At 36.9% G+C, this 23,177-nt stretch overlaps 1 protein-coding gene across 3 annotated transcripts in view; it reads right to left on the reverse strand.

The window, feature by feature from the left end:
• The window catches only part of PCDH15 (protocadherin related 15), a 2,110,989-nt gene that overhangs the window by 212,446 nt on the left and 1,875,366 nt on the right, over positions 1-23,177 (reverse strand). For all 3 annotated transcript variants that reach the window (XM_074232276.1, XM_074232274.1, XM_074232275.1), the window contains one exon: positions 5,792-5,908. In XM_074232276.1, the coding sequence (XP_074088377.1) occupies positions 5,792-5,908 (117 nt within the window). The remainder of the gene's footprint in view (positions 1-5,791; positions 5,909-23,177) is intronic.

Consider the following 23,177-nt stretch of genomic DNA (forward strand, 5'->3'; position numbering starts at 1 on the left):
GTTTGAGCTAAGGGTAAAACAATTTCTTAAGTGCTTAGATCCTCCCTTAAGGGAGACTTGGGAATCTTAGAAAATAGCAGAATCCCCTGAATCCCATGGAGACCTTCAAGAAGGCAACTGGTGACCATTTATCAATTATGTTGCTGAAGATTACAAGGTGGTTTGAATGGCTGCTCAAATCACTTTTCATTCCTCAGTTCCATGTCTGAAGTGTGTATGTGTTTCTCATAGACATTATATTTTGAGAACAAAATAGCCCTAGAATTGTCAAGGTTTAGTTTCTCAAGGATTTTTTCATATACATGATTATTTTTGTATTATTAATGATAATATAAAATTTGATAACTGCAAAAACAGGAAACAAATGTTGCTATGTTACCTTTATCAAATTTAGTTCATAACTCTATTGAAAGAATAAAAAGGAAACAATAATAATTTAAAAAAACACAAAACTCAGAAAATATACCGAGTCTCTGCCTACGTGGATAAAATAAAAGCAACTGAATAAAAACTTTGACCAGATTATCATTTTTGATGTTTAAAATAACACCATGTTTTCCTTCTTTTCCATCTTTCCTCCATCCCTTCACTCCATACGCGTGTCCTTCTTTCTTTACTCCCTCCTTCCCTCTATTCTTTCCTTTCTTCCTCTCTTGTTTCTGTCTCTCTGTCTTTTTTTCTGCCCCCTCCCTTTCTCTCTCTCCCCATTCTTTAATGTCTTTCAAGTCATTTATTTGACTTTTTGCCATCCAGAGCTAAAGTGATTTTTCTGAACTGCTTGGCTTAAATGCTATTCCTTTGCCCAATCTGGGTTTTGAAGTTCATTTCAACCTGGTCCTAAGTCACCTTGTCAATCTTAGTGCATCTTTTACTGCTAATTCCAGATTCTTGAGTCTAGCAAGTTTGGCCTTTTTTTGCCACCTCCCCCATCATTCTTTTCTTGTCTCCCCTCAATAGACTATAAGCTACAGGAGAGAAGAGATTTTCCATTTTCCCTTTTCCCTTTATATCCCTAGAACCCACTCCAATGCTTGGGACTTGATAGATGCTTCCAAAATGCTTTTGACTGAGTGAGTCTCATAAGCCCAGCCTGAGTATATCCATTAGTAGTTCCAGCCTTAACTACAGCATCGTGCAGTGGAATCTGAAGGGGGGGGGGACCTGCGATATACATTATAGGTCATTTCTTCAATTCAAGTCATAATAACTTTTGAAATGACCCCTATGATTTTACTGCTATAATCATCACTTTCAAAGAAATTTTTAGAGTATAAAGAACTTCTCAATGGAGGCACCTAGCCACCCTATGATATAGAAGGGCCTTCAGATTTCATTATACTTATTTTATAGATGATGGAATAAATACTTAGATGAATGAATGTATTTACCCACTAGTAAGTGTTGGAGTCAGAATTTTAACCCTGCACTTTTTAAAAAAATTCAGGTCCAGTACCTCTCTCCCTTCTTCTGACGTGACCATTCTGACAGTTATTTTTGCCAAGGTAAGTATGCAAAAAATCATATTTGTGTCAAGGACCAGTGAGCCATGAGAAAAAATATGTGAAGGCTGTTTAATCAAAGGAGGATTAGATACATTCCTTTTGACCCCAGAGGACATAAATGAACCTTTGAGTGAAAGTTGAAGAGGCCTAGATTTATCATTGATATCATAGGACCATACAATTAGACCTGAAAAAGACCTTGGGAAGCCTCTAGGCCAAGAGGGCCAGAGACAGGAAGCGACTTGCCTTCCTCATTTTTGCTGACTGTCCTCCATGGCTGCAATGGTCACCTTTGTCTGACTTCCTTGAAGTCTACTTAAAATGCAACCTTTCTCCAGAAAGTCTCTCCTAATGTCTCTTAATTTTCATGCCATTTCTTCATGAATTGTTTTCTTTTTTTTAATCCTGAAAAATCTTGGTTTTACATGTTACTTTCCTTATTGTTTCTCTCATTTGACTGTGAGTTCCTTGAAGGTAGGGACTATCCTCTGCCTCTTTATATCCAGTTCAGGACTTAAGTAAACACCTAGAATGTGGTAGCTGCTTAATAAATGACCCAGCGCCCTTGACCCCAAATTCAGGATTCCTCTGATCTCACCACTCTGCCTCCTATTAATGAGAGACTTTCAAAAGCTAAATAAATCACTTGAGAGGAATTTCTTCAACAAGCAATTACTAAACATTTACTCTTTGTCTGGAACTATGAAACAATCGATTCCTCCTTGGTGAGAACCTCAATTTAAGGCAAGAGAACAATTTGTCATGAATTTCAGAGAGGACATTCTTGGATAGATGTGAGTTGGATTGGAAGGCTTCAGTTCATCTCTGGTGAGTAAGGCTGTTGAGTTCATTCTGCATTGTTTCAAATTCACTCCCTGAATTTACTTAGGGATTCAAGTAATGTTGCTGGTTTAGGCATTAGCTTTGGGATGTTTAGCTGAGTAAGTGGTCATTTGTGGTAGACACCAGATGGGGTGAGGTGACTCTACTTAGGCTTAGGAAGACAAGGTTAAATTTTACTACTGACACTGGCAATTTCTTCACCTTTGGATGTTGTCAAGACCTGCCAACTTAATGATAGCTATGTCTATGACTGTGAAAGCTTGCATCCTGGGAGTTCTCCATGGTGAGGAAATCCATATCTATTTGAATATAGTACTGGCCTTTATTTTGGTCATAGTCTCTTAAATCCAAAGAAGGGAGATCTTGATCATTACCTTCACTGATTCCCTCAGCACTTCTTTCCTGGATTATTGTATTAAACTTCTAATTGACTCCCTGTCTCAAGCCTTCATTGTCTGGGCATAGTGGGTAGAAAATTATCAAGGGGAGTCAGAATGATTGGATTCAATCCTGGTCTCTGACTCATATATGCTCCTGGATAAGAATGGTCCACATCATTTTCTTCTCCTCACATAATAGTCATTAAATAAGTCTTCCTGTTAGCTCTAGGATTGAAAATATATAATCCTCTGTCTTTTAAAACTTACTCTTTGTATCATAATTCCTTCTTACTTTTCTGATATCCTGACTCTATTTCCCTCCATGAATTCTACAGTCTGGTTAAACTGGCCTGCCTGCTAGTCTTCATACGTGGCAGTTCAACTTTTGTCCTCATTACTTTGTTCTGGCTGGTCCCCTGTGCATCAAATCTCCCATCTCCCTTTTTCTTTAGTATATCAGGATTCCTTCAAAATTCAGCTCAAATTGCACGCTGTACATTAGGCTATTCCTGTTTGCAGCGGCTTGTACCTTCCTCACTAAATATACCGTCCATCTGTTCTGGGTATATTGGCTAAGTTCTCATTTGTGCAGATGTCTCCCCAATTAGATTGTAAGCTCCCCAAGGACTTGAGCTTATTTTTCTTTGCAACTGCAACTTAGATCACAGAACCTGGAACATAATGCGCCTTCAATAAAAGTTTGTCAACTGGAGAAGTGATTAATAGATAAAATTTTAAAACTCAAAGGCCATCTAATCTAAGCTCTTCATTTTCTATATGAGAAAATTGGGGACTTTGGAAGTTAAGTGACTTGCCTAAGGCCATACAGTTAGTAAACACGAGGTGCCCTCTGACTTCAGGTAGTGACTGGCCCAGATGGAATTTGAGCTTAGCTTCTTGATGTTCAAGATTCAGTTCTTTTACCACTTTACAATGTAGTATCAGAGATTACATTGTCTTTGTTGCTATAAACTAGTTTCAGAGAATTTTTCACTGCCCTGTCCAATCACACTCCAAACTTACAAGACATTTTCACTCAGGTCAGCAGCTTTGGTTTCTGTGTTTTCTGTTGGGTTATCACAATGGAAATGCCAGAATTCATATGCTACTCATTCAACTTCCCAACTATTTCTTTAAGTAAATTATATGCAGGTTAAGTAAAGAACAGAAAGTTGAATTTTTTGAGTCAGCTTTTTAACTTTCCAGGCTTTTGTTCCTTTCTTAAAATTTTTTTCTATACAGTTTCATTTTCTTTATTTAATATAGTGACAAGAGATGTGAAGAGTCAGGCATCCAGAAAAATCTCATCTTATTTCCAGAGCAGTCTCTAACATCCTCTTGGAACTCAAGTAAACTTTTCTTCCTCTACCTATATCATGTGGTGTAATGAGACTGAAGAGCTCTACAAAGTATTTTGAAGTTCTTATAGCACGTAGGTACAGTCATAGTGTGGCATCATGGCCTATAATTATCTCTCATTAGAGAGGCTGGTAAATGTTCATTATGCAGCTACTAGTAGGCAAAACCAGTCTCAGCAACAACGAGTTTACAAACTAATGGAAGGGTCAGAAAACCAAGCTGGAGACCCTTTGATACACACTGGGTGACCCTAGACAAAACACTTAGCCTCTCAATGCTAGAGGCAACTCTTTGAGTTTATAAATTGCAAGGATCATATTGACCTGTATCACAGAGAATCTTTTTGTTTAGATCTTCCCTATGTTAATAAATTACGTCTAGTCCCTGTCCCTTTACCTCATAAGGGGGTAAACTTAATTGTCATTTCAGTAGCATTTTGGGAGGGAGTTCTGTGTCTGGTTTCTAAAAATAATTCATGACTTGCTGAAGAAGCCCTATATAACTGTTTAATGGAAGCACTACTCTGAGTAGAATGACCCTCTCAATGAGGGTCCTCTCACACACAGCCACCACTTTTAATGTCATCACAATTGAAAGTTGTGATGTATTTTTAGTGATGTTTAGTCATGCATATTTAAAAAATAGAAGATGAACAATAGAAATAGACCAACCCATGAGTTCTAGATAATGGAGAAGTGACTAGAGAGCAGTTTCTCTGGAAAAGATCTGGTTGCTTTAATGGAACACTAACTCAATAGGAGTCAACAGTGGCATATGATGCTCCAGAAAATCAATGGGTTCTTTGAGTTCAACAAACAAAGAATAGTGTCTGGAACTCAGAAGATACTTTCACTGTACATTACCTAAGGAAGCAACATCTGGAAGAGTGTAATGAGTTCTGGATGTGAAATTAGTTTGGGAAAGTCATTAATGATCTGGGTGCATCCATAGGACGTTAACTAGACGGCAAGGGTTTTGCCAGATAAAGGCGGGCTGAAAGAAGTGTATGTTTAGATTGGAGAAGAGAAGGTTGAGGAGGGAGATGAAAGTTATTTTTCAAGTGTTAAAAAAACTACATTATGAAAGACATCCTAAAAAAATATCTTACACTTCCTTTTGGACCCAGAAGGCAATACTAGGAGCAATGGGCGTAAGCTTCAAAGAAATTAAATTAGATATGAGGTAAGAAAATAAAAATAATTGCATGATAATTAGTGCCATCTCAAAGTATCTTAAGAGAACTCCATCCTTTGGAGTTTTCAAGCAAAGACTGGATAAGTTCTGCTCAGGGATGATATAGAGAAAATCCTTTATCAAGGACCAATAGGCCTTGATGAACTTTTGGGTCTTCTCCTACTTTAAAAGTCTGTGATCCTGCCAATCACATATACCATATCATTGAGAAATCTACAGCCTGAATCCTGAAGTCATTATAAATTCAAGCAGATTACCCCTCCCTTTCACATCTATTTATCCTGTATTGTGTCTTAAGGACAGAAGCTTTCAGAGTCCATAGAAGGTAGGCAATGGGAATTGCCTTTAGACTAATCATCTGACCCACTGGGACATAGATCATTAGCATATAAAATATATTGGGCAGAAGAGTTCAAAATCCATACTTATCACTTTGGTTATTCCATGGACTTAGGAACCCTTATGCAAGTTCAAATTTTTCTTTCAAGAGATTGTAACGTTAACTCAACTTACTGGAGGATCAGCATCTTCAGCAAATACAGTAGTAATCAGTGTGCCCTTGACTGCATCTGGAGCAACCATCCCTTTGTAGAGGCGCTTGGAAAACACAGGAGGGTGATCATTCATGTCCTGTAAAACAAAATTTGCAGTTGAGTCCAAACCAGGTTAGAGAGGAAGCGCCAATGGCTCCTTTGGTTTCTCACGATTCATTCTCTTTGCATTATAGAACCCATTTACCACTGTCAGTCCTTCGTACTCAGTTCCATTATTCTCCCATCAGTTTGGCACCCAAGAGGAAATGGTACATTCCCCATACAATTTTAATGTTTGAGATAGCAACATGAGGCAATTTAGCATATAAACACAGTTTGCCACCTAAGAGAATAAAGCACAGAGAAACCCGGGACAGAAACTTCCCAAGATACTTCCAGTTATATAGCTTAAAAGTTCTAAATCACTTGAAAGACTTTGAACATGTATTATAAAAAATGCTAAACTAGGAGACAGGTGGATAAAAACAACATTAAGAACAACTGAGGGAAAAAAAACACCTTATCCTTATCTGTTTAGTTGAAATTGGAAATTGTTTAGTCCAGTATTCAAAAAGGTCAGTTAGACTCCAACAAAAAGAGAAAGAAGCATTACTATCAGTAAATCAATCCACAGATAACAAGGACTTCAAATATTTGAGTCACTGTGTTAAGCCTTGAAGATACCAAAGAAGAAGAGAAAGTGGTCTTTCAAGGGACATGCATTCTAATATAAGAGAGAAAATATAGGTGCATATATTCGTATACATAAGACACATGAGCATTCAACCAATCACTATTTACAGAGTAGCTCCTGCTAAGTGTTGGGAATTCAAAGAGAAAGAGAAAATGATTCCATCCCTCAAGAGCATTACATTTTAATTACAGGGACAGCATGTACTCTTATTTTTTACCTTTTAAAAATTAATTAATTTTCATCCATATGCAAATGTACATTTTTAAGTTACAAAATCTCCTCCTTTCCCATTCCCCTCCCCTCAGTGGTGAACAATTAGGTTAGCATTATATATCCATATTTTTGATAAACATGTTTACAGATCAGTCATTTTTGGTATGAGGAATTATGATTAAGGGCAAGAGATATGTAAGAGATATTTTTATAAAGCGTTTGTTGGATTTGGAAGGGTTGTTTTTTGTTTTGTTTTCTATTTCTTCCTCTGGATGGGGATAACATTGTCCATAGCCAGTCTAATAGGGTTGTCCTAACTCTGTACTGCTGAGAGGAGCTGTTTCCATCAAGGTTGATCATAGTGTTTTTTTTTTTTTAGGTTTTTGCAAGGCAAATGGGGTTAAGTGGCTTGCCCAAGGCCTCACAGCTAGGTCATTATTAAGTGTCTGAGACTGGATTTGAACCCAGGTACTCCTGACTCCAAGGCCGGTACTTTATCCACTACGTCACCTAGCCATCCCCATAATAGTGTTGTTAATGTGTATATTGTTCTCAATAACATAAACTTTAAAAAATATATAATCCAGATTGTTGGGAACCTTGTCTATGGAAATAATGTAAATTATCAGTACCTGGTGTCTTTGAACATCAGAACCTTGTTTTACTAAGTACCACAGGATGGGAGTGGATTAGAGACTGGAAAGGTATTTAGGCACTAGTGTTTTGGTGAATAAATGGAGCACTTGGAGATCTTCATGGAGTACTTGTCTCCTTTGTCATCCTTGTCTCCCACCCTTCCAACACTCACCTGGGGAAGATTGAAAGAGTTCAGAAGTGGGACTCAACATAAGAGTCCAAGAGTTGGGACTCAACACCAGATAGGTATAGAATAGATACCTTTGGAAGGGATGGTTTAGGCAGTTAAGGGATTTGGCAAAGGTCTTCTAGAGAGGGGAGTTTTGAGGTGAGGAGGGAGGAAAATTACAGATTCTAAGAGGAAAAGTTGATGAGAAAGAACATTCCAAGCATGGGAGGGGGAGAAAGTCCCTGAAAATACACAGATCTGGTTCATATAGAGTCTTGCAACCACTTGTTAATGCTGCTATAAGGGACATTCTTTTCCAGGTATTTGCATTAGACCATAGTGCTTCTGAAGCCTCTTCCATGTTTTATGATTTGGGGATCTTATTTAACATGGACATATTGTGATGCAATTAGATAAGTCTTTATTAACCCAAATGGGCACATGAGGATCATAAGCCACCAGGAAGTATGTACAGTTAGTATCAAAATTAGACTTAGAACCCCAGGTTCCTGATATCTAAACTCTTACCCAAATTCATTAGAATCTCCACCATTGTCTGGTCTTTTATGTTAGGAATGAAAAACAGTCCTTCGACAATTGAACATTTCAAAGACTTGATTTATAATCTAGGGAACTTCTTTTCATAATCATTTCCCATGCTCAATGCTGGATGCCCATTAGAGGTCAAAGGGACTTTGACACAAGGCTAATTTTTAATTGCTTTCCAAAACCTTTGGACTTTTCTCAATTAATGTTATATCCATTATCCTAGAGTATTTGGTATTTGCTTTGATATAACAATTTCAATGACAATGCAAAGTGAAGAAATACTAATGAAGTGGCTATAAATTCATTTCCACAAGGGGTCAATGCAATTATCAAACTGCTGTTAAACATAGTTCTCTTTTATGTTTGTGGTACATTAGACTTATAAAAAGCAAAAAATGGAGAAAGTCACATGTTTCAGTAAGGATGAACAGACTAGAACTAGAGTTAACCCTATGGAAAATAGAAAAAAATCTCTCTCTTCTGGCCCTTATAAGTATTTTGACTAGAGAAAGTATGATGTAGACTATAGATAGATAATCTCAAAGCCAAGAAGAACTGGGTTTAAGGCACACTCCTTCTTCTTGTTATGTGAGCCAGAACAAGTCAATCACTCTTTCAGTGCCCCAGGTAACTCTGTAAGAACATCCCAATCATTAAAGTGAGGGGGAAAAATGGAATTGGCTGCCTTGAAGGCACTGAAAACCTTGGGATCAAGATCCAGGCCTGCCCTTATTGTGAGTTGGGCTTGATGGGGCTCCTGAAAAAGGAATTTTGTCTTTTGCTGATCCCTAAAAATGATCATTGAGTCTTTGTTAAATGGCTGCCATTGAGGGGAATGTATTCTCTTAATGCTTAATGATTTACTATATTCTTATAAAGAATATTAATTATAATAATAATACTATTAAATATACAGGAAGCCCATTCCTGACTCAAGTTTCTTCACACCTCCTATCAGGTATGTTCACTTTTCCATAGGACAGTCTTTCAACCATTTAATAACATACCCTTTTTTCCAGGCTAACGATTTTCATTCCCTTCTATCAATATTGCTATGTCCTGAACTCAAAGCCCTTCAGCAACCTTGTGACCACCATTTTTGTAGCCAGCCTCAGAAATTTGTTACCTGGGCATTGTGAACTCAAAAAAATCCATGAATGTTGATAACTGTATTTTAACATAATATACTCTCTTTGTAATCTTTTGTGTTTGTTTTCTGCACTATTCTGAGAAGGGATCCATTGCTTCACTTGAGAGGGTACATGACACACAAAAAGGTGAAGAATCCCTACTATTCCTTAGCAACATCCTTCTTAAACAAAGGTGCCAAAACAAATGCAGCAAAGATTAGAAGGAAAACCGAAAGCTGGGAAACAATTTTCACAGCTGGTGTTTCTGATGAAGGACTCAATCTTAAATATATGAGAACTGAAACAAATTTGTAAGATTACAAATCATACCTCAGTTGATAATAGTAAAAGGATTTGAAGAGGCAGTTTTCAGATGAAGAGATTAAAACTATATATATATATATATATGTATATACATATATATAGTCATAAAAATGCTCCAAATAATTATTGATTAGAGAAATACAAATAAAAAAGTATCAGATATCACTTCATACCTATCAGATTGGCTAAAATGACAAAAAGAAAATCATCTTTACTGGGAGACAATGTGGAAAAACTGGAACAATGATGCACTGGTGGTGAATTTGTGAAGGATCCAGCCATTCTAGAGTGCAATTTGGACCTACACCCAAAGAGCACCTGTATTAGGCCTATATTCAAAAGAAATCATAAAAATGAAAAAAGTCTCACATGTTCAAAAATATTTATGGTACTCTTTCTATAGTGGCAAAGAATTGGAAGTTCAGGGGATGCCCATCAATCGAGGAATGACTGTGAAAAAGTTATAGTATATAAATGTTATAGAGTACTATTGTTCTATAAGAAACCAAGAATGGTCCGACTCTAGAGAAGCAGGGAAAGAATTACACAAACTGATGTTGAGCAAAGGGAGCAGAACCAATAGAACCCTGTACATAATAACAAGAACATTGTGAGAAGATCAACCTATGATAGATGCAGCTGCTTCCAGCAGTTCAGAGATGAAGGACAACTCTTAGAGACTTACTACGGACAATGCCATCCACATCCAGAGAAAAAAATGGAATCTGAATATATACTATATTAATTTTTTAAAACTTCTCTTTGGTTTTTCCCTTCTTATCTCATGTTTTTTCCTTTCCCCTTGGGTCTAATTTCTCTTACACAAAATGATCAATTTAAATATATTAAGCACAAATGTACATATACCACTTTTACCAGACTGTTTGGAGCCATGGGATGGGAGGAGGGGAGGGAAGGTGGCATAAAAATATCTAACTCATTAATATGTAAATTGAGAATGTTAAAAACCACCATAACATGTAATTGGGAAAAACAAAATAAAATTTCAATTAAAAAATACACGAAAAACAAATCAATGGCACCCAGAATGAAGTATGTATAGTCTTACCTGAAAGCAGGCCAACGAATTCCATATTCCTGGAAGCCACACTTCTCTTTATGTAGCCTAGCTAAAACATCTATACCCACATTTAGGAGCTAGCCAGAAGAATATCTAACCCAAAAAAAGAAAATCTGGTCTCATGTTTATCAAGTCAAAAAGTGTTTATTATTCTACGACCATATGCCCCAGCACTACACTTTGGTGGGAGGAACTGATGACTGCCAAGTGCTTCTGGATGAGTAGACTTTATTTACGTAGGAAAGGGACAAATAAAATGGTAGGGGATTGTCAATGCAACTGAAGTGGGTAGCTTCATATTCAGAAATCGAGAATCTATAGGGAAAGAATCACTGGTGGACTGAATATGAATGAATATTCATGGAAGGAAAAAATGATTTTATTATCAGGTTATTCAGTAGCTCCACTGGAAAGACAAATGAAAGAGAGGAGAATTATGGGCAACAGGCCATCAACTTGGCACCTATTTTGGAATTGTAATGAGCTGGATATAAGATTTCCTAGATATCTGCTGGAATTTTCTCTGCATTAAAAATCAGGAAAGTCTTGCCTTAAATATGACTTCATGCTTCAAAAGGCTGGAATACATATATTCTATTTCTGTTTTTCACTGAATAAAGTTGTATACTGGGTGAGGTATTATGGGAACTTTATGGGGAAGTCACAATTTCTTCTTAGAGTTTGTGATGCAGCAGAGAAAGCCAGGATCAGTCTGATAAGGACTGAAGGAGAAGATTCAACAAACAAAACTTCTGCAAGAAGAGAAGGAAGCCCAAAGGCTATATAGTAAATCATTAAGAATAAAATTCTGTAGAAACAAAGGAACCTTGGCAGTTCACCATACTATTAATTGAAGGAGAATTTGAATTCTGAATATTTTAGGGTTTCTCCTTTCTGAATAGAATATTTTCTAAACAAAAAGAGAAAACATATTTAGGGTCATCCCTTTAGCTAGCAGAATGGATCAACTGTTACAAACTTTTGGAAGGACTGAGAAGAGAGTCTGAGTATGGAAAGAGTTGGTTAGAGTGCTAGCTGTATCTCTGTAAGGAAAGCCACAATGATGTGATCACAGAAATCCCGCATCATTGACACATTGCCAGAAGAGCTGCCTCACTTTTTGTCCTAGGGAGGGGGATGTTTCTCTGGATTCAATCTGCAACAAAATGCATAATAGACCAAAAATATAATTCTATCATTCTGGTTTCTTATGAACAAAGCTGAGGCCATAAATGATGAGAATCTATTAAAGAATGGACTTTTGCCACATTTATTTTCCATACTTGATAAGAGGAGATAGAAATTCAGAACAATTACTGTAGCCATATTTTTTTTTTTTTTTTGATATCCTGGACAGGTGCTCCTCGATTGTGCAGTGGGCTCCTCATTTTTCCATTGGAACATATCATTCCAGACAAGGGAACATGATAGATAACCTTGGTGTTGGTTTGGTTCTGACTGCCACACAGAGATATCTGGAGGAAGCATCCAGGAAAGCAATTCTGAGAAAATATTTGCATTGCATGCAGTGAGTGATGGGGAAGCTCTTCTCCCCATAGCTGATTTTCTCTTTTGTCTTTTCTTCCTCTAGAAGGAAGTGCGATGTAATCAGAAGAAACCGTTGATAATATCACCACCATGTCTTCTCCATCAGATGGGATTGTACTATGGTTCCACCAAGCTTATTTCCACATGCTTGACAAAAATGATTGAACTTTTTTATCATGACTACCAATGGATGTGCACTGAGGTTGCTTATTTAAAAAAAACTGGTAGATTCTTTTAAAAAAGTGTTTTAATTGATCAGGTTTTAGCTATTTAGTCTCAACAAATCTCAGGATTTCAGAAGATTCAGAATCTTCCAAATTTCTGAAATTTGGGAAATGTGAATCACATGCCCAGTATCACACAATACAAAAAAGAGAAATTAAAATACAAATCAAGAACTGGATTGTGACAGGGTTGTTTAAATATTCCATTATATTGGGAATTCTGTGTCAAGGGCCAACAGCTAAAAGGCAGGCAGTTTAAAGGAAAAAAAATCAGCAGAAATGTCCTAGGTTCTGTCATTGGTCTACTCATGGACACTTTAGTACTGGAAGGAGAAAAAGTTAGGGGGTAGAACAAGTAACTAATCTAACCCATAGAAACCTGAAGGAAAGCCCTGTTCACCCTGTCCAAGTTAATGATGTTGGAAAGAAAAATGAATCAGAAAATAAAGACTTGATTTATTTTTCAAAACTAAACTCTAAGATAATTACTGTCACTCATTTTGGAAAGTTGAGTCCAAATTTGACAGCTGATGTAAAAGCTTTTCAGTCATTAGATGGAGGGAAAAAGCAGTATCTTGCAATGTGGTAAAATTAATCAAGTTGAAGCTTCATGAGGCAATTAGAAAGAAATGAAGCAAAAGTCAGTGCTAGAACATTATTATGAGATAACTTATTCTGGATACAGGAGGATCTAAAGAGGGGAAGATTTAAAACCCTTTTGTAATGTATCCTATTCTGGATACAGGAGGATCTAAAGAGGGGAAGATTTAAAACCCTTTTGTAATGTATCCTAAAAAAAGTATATATGGTCATGTAATTTTAATGAAAATTTTTCTGTTTGGTATTCTTTTTTGCCATTAAAAACTAAAAAAGCAAAGAAAAACAAAGCAAAACAAAAAAAAACTGTTGAAATTTTTTTATGCCTCTTCATTTCCCAATGAATGCATCTCCTAATAGATCTCTTCCTTGTAACACAGAAGCTGTCCAATAAGTCCATACCAGACAACATCTGCCTTATTTACTTCTTTGCTGAGAGGTGAGACTTTCCTCAAACTCCTATCCATCCAGTGCTCTAGGTACAGCTGGGTGAGGTCACCTTACTGCAATACCTCTGAGTACTGTGAAGACCTCCCAAATTTGAACTGTACTGATGAGATGAAGTAGTGATACCATCAGTTCCTAATGAGGTAGAGGTGGCTGTGTAGACAAATACCACCCTGATTTCCATGAAACACAGTACATGGATTCTTTATGCTTAGTCTGAAGAGGCAGAAGGGTAGATTGGAAAATCCTACAGATCAAGCCAATGGAGAGCTTGTAACTCCCTCTTCTTGCCTGTGCATCACTCGTGGCACTCCAATCAAATTAAAATTCAGCCTCTTCATGGCATGTGACCCAAGTCGTAACCTCATAATGTTTTATAAACTCCCACCTTCAGAAGGAAATGATGGTGTCTCTCCTTTCCAAGGAATTGAGAAAGAAGAACAATGGCCATTCCATACATATTCCCCAAAACAGTAAGAGGCACAGAGGTCATCAAATCAGTGAGGTATTTCAATGACCAGTAAGATATTACAAGCGTGTGTTCCAAGAGAAGGTTAATGATAAAACCATCACCATGGGCACCCTGTCTCTAATACCTTTCAGTTGTGTCTCTGATTAGTCGGTATTTCCCTTTTGTATTACTCTCAGTCTGGTAATCTGTAGATTGAAGGACATCATGTCATCTACCTCATAGACCTGTTGCAAAGCTCAAATGAGTGTGCAAAATGCAATCCTTGCATTCCTTGAAAGCACTATATCAACATGAGTTGGGATTAGTTTTATTTACCCCAGAAACTGCATGTACTTTGTATGTACTTAATCGTGTCTCTCTCAAATTAGAATGTAAACTCCCTGAGGGCAAGGACTCAGTTTTTGGGGGGTGCTTAGAAAAGTTCATCAGACATAGTAAATGCTCAGTAAATTCTCATTGGTTGGCTGATTGTAACAAGAGGAAAACAACAGCAACAAAAACTTAACAAAATTCCCCCTCCCCCCACCTCCAAAGTAGGAAATCCAGGATACTGAAACTGTTGTTGGAGTTGTAAACTGATCCAACTATCATCTCAAAAGACTAGAAGGACTAAATAAGACAAGTTTATAAAATGCTTTCTTTAGTCTTGATCTCTGGCTTCTCCCACATGAGTGTCTTACTGACTGTGTGATGCTGAATAAGAAATTTAAGTTCATGAAGCATTATTTTGCTTTTTCTTTTTTAAGTGAGGATCATGGTACCTGTAGCATCTTCCTTCTCAGTTTGTTGTGAAGCTCAGATAATGTCATGGCAGTCAAGCTTTGCAAACCTTCAGCACCATCTAAATGGTAGTTGTTACTATGGTCACTGAGTTCAATATCCTCCATTTCTGTTTTCAATGTCCAGCTCCTTCTCCCTGGTGAAATACCTCTCTTTTTCCTTCTTTTCTTTCTGCTTTTCTTCTGTCACTGCCCCATTAAAAAAAAATCTATCCACTTCCTCCAACCCCCTAGAGGTATTCCCCTTGAGGATAAGGGATTATTTTTCTTTCTTGAATTTTTGTCCTCAGAGAATCACAAGGAACATAGCCCAAGGTAGGTACTTAATCAGTGTTTGGTGACTTGTTGGACGAGCTTCTCCAAGTTATATCTGTACTCAGAGTAAGAAAGGAAACTTAGAAAGACATCAAAACCTGAAGATATGCATTCAGAAGGTTTGTTTTTAAAATGAGTCACCCAGAGACTTTCAAAGGTCTAAGAATCCTCAGGTGTCCATACAGGCTCCTTGCCAACTGTAATTTCAAATGGGGATGGATTCTAGTTGGAACATTCCCAACAAAAATATTGTTTCTGTGTTTTCTTTTTCTCCTGGCACTTAAAAAAAACGAACTCTTTTTTACTCCTATCTCTCTTCTGAGGGTAAAATAGTTGCTGTTCTCACATGGATTTGGCCTTCTTATTTCTCTTTAGGAAAAATAAATTAAATTTCAAATACAGAATCCTAGAATAATAGAACTGAAGAGGGACTTCTGAAGTCTTGTGGCCCAACCTCTTTCTGCCCCTCTGTTTTCTCCAGATACTTTTAGAATTGTGCAGAACAAAACTGACATTGTGAATTAATAAAAAATTGACCCACTGAGCATAGCAGAAGGTCTCTCCTGGGTTTCTGAAGGTTAGATTTCTTTTAATACAAACAGGAAACAGTCTATTGGCTGTTCAAAACAACACTGCTTTATTGATTCACATTTGGCTTTTCACCACCTAAGGCTCAGATGCCAGCCAGATGTGGACCAGTTATCTCCTATATTGCATTTGTGTTATATTTCACTCCCCAGCTAATTGCAAGAAGGCTACATGGGAGATGGAATGGTGAGCTTGGAGAAGAATCTATAGATTCTTCTTAGATTTTAGTTGCATACTTTAAATCTCTATGTGCCTCTATTGTTGTTTAGGGGTTCAATCATGCCCAACTCTTCATGACCCCTTTGGGTTGTGTTTTGTTTTGCTTTTGAACAAAGATACTGGATTGCTTTGCCAATTTCTTCTAAATCAAACAGAAGAAAATAAGGCAAACAGAATTCAGTGACTTGCCCAGGTTCTCACCTACTAAGTATCTGAGTCTTAATTTGAACAAAGGTCTTCCTGACTCTAGCAGCCTGCGATCCACTGCACCAACCAACCGCTCCATGTGTTTTTTCAAGTCAGTTGTTTTTCATAATGTCCAACTCTTATGGATCACTTTTGGGGTTTTCTTGGCAAAGAGAATGGAGTATTTTGTCATTCTCTTCTCCAGATCACTTTACAGAAGAGGAAACTGAGGCAAGCAGGTTTAAAAGATTTGCCCAGGGTCACACATCTATTAAGTGCCTGAGGCTAGATTTAAACTCAATTAGATGAGTCTTTCTGACTCCAGGTCCTGGGTAAACTACCTACTTTGCCATCTACCTGTTGCTTAGAAAGTGCTTTATTCACCAAATATGATTAACCTCCATTGGTTGGAGTGCTTCCCTACACTGATAAATCACAGAGGCTACTTGTAGCCAAATGTCTTTATTTGTATCCAGACCTTAGATTTCAAAGAAATTAGTACAAATTAAACTGGGAATGCATACGTCTTTCATGAAGAGAATGGAGAGGAAAGCATGCAATTGAGGCAATTAGGAAAGGTATATTCAGGATGTTAGGATTTGAGATACTGAATTCAATTCTGAAATACTGAAAAAGATTCTCAGAGTTGAGACTTAAACAGATGATCAGGAAAGAGGGAGGAGGCATTGTAGATAGAATGATGGATTTGAAGTTCTGAAGGCCTTTGTTCAAATCCTGCCTCAGACATTTATTTGTTATGAATCATTTAACTTTTCTCAGTCTTAGTGCCTTCATCTGTAAAATGGTGATAAAAATACCATATACCTCATAGGGTTTCTATAAGACCAAAAGAAAAACACTTTGCAAATCCAAAGACCCATCTTGGTAGGCTTTCATTATCATAACTATCATTTTCCAATTATTAATATTTATGTAAGTTACAATGACTCACAGAAGTGTCTTTTATGACACTGAGGTGGTGTTTGACTCTGCTGTGAGATAGGTGCCAATGACATAGATGGGTCATTACAAGATGACTTTAAATTATTTTCTAATTATTTGGAATGAAGACTCATGGATGATATCACAGACCCTCTCAGATGCTTAGTTAACCACCCACACACACACTTGGCCTTTATGCCTGTTTTATCCATTTGGTTTTATTGGAGGTTTATATAATTATGGATTTAAAGGTCATCAAGTTCATCCCTTTCATCTTACAGATAGTACAACTGAGGCCCAGAGAAGTTAAGTGACTAGCTAGCAAGGGTCTGAGATAGGATTTCACCTTAGCTCTATCCAGGATTCTAGCCTCTCTATCCTGGATACTTTTTGCAAACTGCCACAGAATGATATCTTGTGGCAGGAGTCAATGATTAGCCGTAATTTTATTTCTACCTGTTCAACAAGGCTCTTTTTGCTCATTTGTTTTAATATGTGTCTTCCCAATGCCGGCAGAGGGCTTGGCATATACAAGGATGGAGAAATTAATACTTGTTGAATTGGACTGAATTGAATTAACTATGGAAGTTATTTTTTTCTTCCAAACATTACTCCAGTTTACTTCAGTCTCATCACAATTTTCAATAATTGGTTTCATGGACTATCTATGAAATACTGGATTTTAAAAATGACAAGAAGACAATGCGTTTCCCAACATTTTTTTTTTGTCATAGAAAATTCTTCTTGACAGTCTCCCAGTAGGAGCCAGGCTTTGTACAAATCTCTCTCTGAATATAAATAGATTACCAATTATGTGATGTACAAAATAGTTTGTCAAAACTCCCAGTAAACAGAGGTTATGTGCTCACATGGAAAGAATAAGGAAATACCAACTCCTTTGTTTGACATTTAACATTTACAATCTCCAGGGTGCCTTTTCAGCATGGTACACATTATTTTTCCTTGCATACTATATGTTCTACTAAAAATGTCCTGCTTGTTATACTCTAGGCAGTGCATCTTCCATCAGTATGTTTTTACCCCATATTTCTTCCATGTCTTTAATGATCAGACTCCTCACCTCGGCTTCCCAGATTCCTTAGCTTCCATCATCACAGTTTGACACCTCCTTGTCTTAATCTCCTTCTTTGCTGGCATTCTCTCACTCACGTTATCACACATGAGTTTATCATCTTGTACCCATTCTCATTCTTACGTTCTTCAAATGATTCTTATTTAGTTGGAATTAAAAACCCTTTACCCTGGTATTTATTCATCAATGAGTCAGCTAGATTTTCAATGCCTTTATAAAACATGATACCCCAAACTGAGAATAGTCCAGATGTAGTCTGACCAAGGCAGAGCATATTGTGACCATCATAGCCTTATTACTGGAAGCTCTTCCAATTGGCTTATCCGTAGCTGTCCAGAAAATGCTGGCTCCTATTGACTGTACAGCACATTAAAATCCTGTCCCATTTAGAGTTCCACATATTTCATAAAAGTTAATGCCTTGAAAACAAGGACTTCTGATTGGTTGGTTTCTTGTTTTGCTTTTATATTTCCAGTATCTCATACCATGCCTCCTCATGCAATGTAGGAATTGTTGAGATATTTGTTGCCTGGAATTGATCCTCCTATTATGATCTGGCATTTGCTTCTCTCTCTTTAGTCTGTCTTCAACCTATCCTTCCAAACTTATTTTGCACCAATGATTGTCAAAGAGTTTTCCAGCTAGACTGGACTCCCAGCTATTTCCTAAACTGACCTTCTATCTCTTAATTCAATGTTTTCATACAACCTTGCCTCTGAGCAGGTTTCCACAGCTCCACTTCTTGAGGTTCCCATCTTCTTTCTAAGCTGAGAGCAAAATTACCTCTTCCAAGATGTCCCATGTATGGCACCCTCATCCATGTCTTTCTCTTCAATTGCCATTTCTTTTGTCATCTTTAGGTAAATTCTATTCCTTGCTTCAAGCCAGGAACTATTTTTAATTCTGTTTTGTCACTGAGGCTCCAGTGCCTAGCACAATTACAAATAGCTGTATTTGATATTTATTTTTGAATGAAATCTAATTGAATTGAAGGGAGGTTGGTAAAGAGTGGTATGAAAGAAATAATATTGGCTTTGGAGTCAGCAGGCATAGGTCCAAATTCTTCATCTGACAATCCCACTATGATCTTGGGAAAATCATTTCAGCAACATGAACCTTAGAATATGTGTGAGTTGGACTGGATGGTATTTATGATTCATACCCATTCTAGTTTTATGGTCATGTGATCCTGGAAATGATTTTCTATACTGGTTTCTATAGTTTAGATACTTAATAATATTTATTTCTTTTCAAAGCACAAGTCTGGAAAGTCATTTCATTTTTCTATAAAATGAGGAGTCAATGATTGGAATCATGCAATCTCATAGTTTTGGGGTCTAGGGGTCATTTTAAATTTATCTAGTTCCAATGAAGAATATTCTATGAGTTACCAAGGTCATTCCCTAGCTAACCCAAGACAGCAATTCATACATCCAGGCTCCGAATTGTTATTTCTAAAGATTATCAATGAACAAAATTTACTTTGTGTCATCAGTACTGGAGCTAGGAGACTTAGAGAATATCTAGTCTAGTCCCTTAACTATCTTTATTACAGATGGATGATGATGATGATGATGATGATGAAGAAGATCATGACATCAGGGGGGCAATGCCATGATAAGCACTTGAATTAGATTTGACTGAGGGGGGCCTGCACTAAGTCACCAGTCTGACTTTTCTCTAGCCATCAGGTCTAGTGATAGATATGAATCAGGATAACTGGAAATAGCCCAGGTGAGTAAACTGAGGCTCTAGAAGTCAAGACTACATATCCAAAATTATACAGTATAGAATAAAGCTGGAATTGAAATGCAAGTTATCAGACTCCAAATGCAGGGCGGCTCCCCATTCTACATACTAACTTTCAATAGACTTTATGGGGTGATGTATCTTCACATCAATGTCTTAACATTTTTTATCTAAGTAGGTGGTATTTTGAGTAGTGGAAACAGAGCCATAAAGAGGGAAGCCTGTTCTCTCATTGTCTATAAATTCTTTCTCTCCTTCACTTCAGGGTTTATAGGCGCATGATATATCTTGCACTGGCATAGAAAAGTCTGCTTATGCAGAGCTCCTTCCATAGGGAATTTCCTTTATTGATTAATCCATCTCAAAAAACTAATTTGAGCAACCCTTACTGTAGATTGAACTGCTTCTGAAGCCTTCATAATTTTGGCTTATGCACTGTGTCAGACTTGAGGAATTCCATAAAGAAGATGCAGCACAAATGCAGGATGCCATTCAAATCTATAGAATTTCAAGGGAATGCAAGAGACACTCCTCCCTTGTCCTTATTTTAGGAAAGAGGTAAAACATTCTGAGTGTCCCATAGACCAATGGGCAAATTCTGAATTGCTCAGTAGAATAATTCCATCCAATGATGCTATTTGTTTGGTGTTAGGTTTGCTGTATTGTCTTTTGTTGTCTTGAATTGCATTGCATTTTATTGCATAGTATCATTCAAAAGGTTTTTTTAAACCAGAATCTCTGATTACTTTTATAAAATGAACTCTCCCCACAAACCCTCTACCAATAAAGATCAGCAAGCTCTTTGTGAGCAAAGATTTGAGAGATTTACTTGGGAGTGTCAAAAGATTAAATTATAGCTTCTGATTCACCCAGTTAGTATGTCAGAAAAAGGGCATAAAATACAAGTCTTTGAGACTCAGGGGTTGGCACACTTTCCACCATAGAGCCCTGGCTTCACAAATAACTAGAGACTAATACAGAAGTACCTTGTGAATACCGTCATCCCACAGTACCCTTTCACAGCTCCAAGGAATCCTCTAGCCTGTCATTAAGAGGATTGATTCAAAATAATTGGAAATATCAATGTAGAGACAAAGTACCAAAGATACATTAAACTAGTCTTTCTAGAATACTTTGATACTTCTTGGAACAGAACTTTAATTCAAAATTTTCCATTAAAATTTCAATCAAATTTTACCAACAGAACTCTCCAGCATTCCAACCAATGAAGATAGTTCAGCCATTGGTTTCTTCAATTTATTCCCATAAACTTTATGGAAAAAAGTATGAGCATATACATGGATCTATGAATGTATGTGTCTATAACTTTTGAAAATGAAGGACAAGAGCCACCCAACCATGTGTATTTATGTATATAAGAACATGTGTGTGTGTAATACAATGGAACTCCCCAGTATTCCAACCAATGAAGATATTTCAGTCACTGGTTTCTTCAATTCATTCCATAAGCTTTACAAAAAACAAGTATGAGTTTATGTACGGATATCTGAAAGGATGTGTCGACAACCTTTGATAATGAAGGAGAAGAGCCAACCAACCATGTGTATTTATGTATATAAGAACATGTATGTATATAGGAATGTGAACCTGTTTATATAAATGATTTCTATATACATACATATATGTGTGCCATAGATTTAAAAACATACTCTATTTTCCCTCACTTGAAATTTAGTTGGAGAATTTAGAGACATAAAAGCTAGTTCACTTCCTCCCACTGAGTCCTTTTTAAATAATCATTAGATGGAATGAGTCCAAAGACTCATTAAGGCAAGAGTATTTCTTTTTTCCATTCTTCTCACTCCTGAATGCCCTCATCTGCTCCACAATTTAACTTCCTCTGACTTGCTGCTTGCTCACGTTAAACACTACATCTCCTAACTGGTTATTCCTCAATCCACAAACAGTTTCCTTGCTCAGTTTTCTTGCTTAGAATCATGGGAATCCTTCAAGACTAAGCTTAAGGAGCACCTTTTGCAGGAACCATTTCAGGTCATTCCCTCTCCACCTAACCCTGTAGGACTACTAGAAATTCTCTCTCCTTTTAATGTCATTTTCCAGATGCTGTGCACACCAAAGGAACATGTCTAGGTGCTAATTTGTCTCCCGTTTCAATGTAAGCCACTTGGGACCAGAGACAGTTTTCGGTTTTTTATTTGTAACCCAAGCAATTACCCAAGTTGCATGGCAACTACTTAACTTTTTTTTTTAGATTTTTTGCAAGACAATGGGGTTAAGTGGCTTGCCCAAGGCCACACAGCTAGGTAATTATTAAGTGTCTGAGGTCGTATTTGAACCCAGGTACTCCTGACTCCAAGGCCGGTGTTCTATTCAGTGCATCACCTAGTCGCCCCATGCAACTACTTAACTCTTAATAATGTCTTTTGCCTCATAGAATAGAACAAATATCTATTTTTTTCTTTAAAATCTTAGGAAAAATAAAAATTTTTAACTTGATTTAACCAAAAAAAAGTATTCTTTTTCCCCACTGACATACTCATTTAAGCAAATTTTCTAAAGGGATTCATTCAGGTAGTTTCATTTAGGCAGTCAGTCTCCATACAATGGAGAGAGTTGGGCTGGGATCAGGAAAATTTGGGTAAAATTTCACATTCATACATTTTGTATTTATGTGATTCTGGGAAAGTCATTCAACCTCTGTTTGCCTCAGTTTTGTCATCTGTAAAATGGAAATAATAGGAGTAACTTCCTATTAGTGTTATGATAAATTTGTTGGTGATTTACTTTGGTCGTGTCTGAATCTTCATGACTCCATTTGGGGTTTTCTTGGCAAAGACCTTGGAGTGGTTTTCCATTTCCTGGGCATACATCTTATTTCCAATCTCTGTGTCTTTATTGGAATCCTATCTTTGGTTCAAGTTTCCTAAAAGCTACCTGTACAGCATTTCTCTCTGTCTCTCAGAAAATGAGGAAGATTTTTTTATTGAATTGAATTATATAAGCAGCCAATTTCTAGAAATATCCAGAAAGACTATTTTGAGTTTTTTTCTCATTTAGGCTATTGTTCATGATGCTCAGTTAATCTTGTGGAGTAGAGAATAGTTAGATGAGGAAACTGAGGCAAACAGGATTAAATGATTTGTCTAGGGATATACAGCTAGTAAGAGTTCAAGTTCACATTTTGACCTCAGGAAGATCAGACTTTGTGACTCCAGATCTGATACTCTTTTCACTATACCACCTGCCCTTTTGAGAGAATCAAATAAAACCTTCAAAGTAGTTATCCCCAATGACTGGAATATTCTAAGATCTATACAAATGTCATCTATCATGATTATCATCATTATGCAGGTAAAGTAATCTACATTTAAAAATACTCTATGGTATTAGACAATTTAAATCATATCAGGTTGACATCTATGCCAAATG

The sequence above is a fragment of the Macrotis lagotis genome, chromosome 4, assembly GCF_037893015.1.
Source record: "Macrotis lagotis isolate mMagLag1 chromosome 4, bilby.v1.9.chrom.fasta, whole genome shotgun sequence".
In the NCBI taxonomy this organism is placed as follows: Eukaryota; Metazoa; Chordata; class Mammalia; order Peramelemorphia; family Peramelidae; genus Macrotis; species Macrotis lagotis.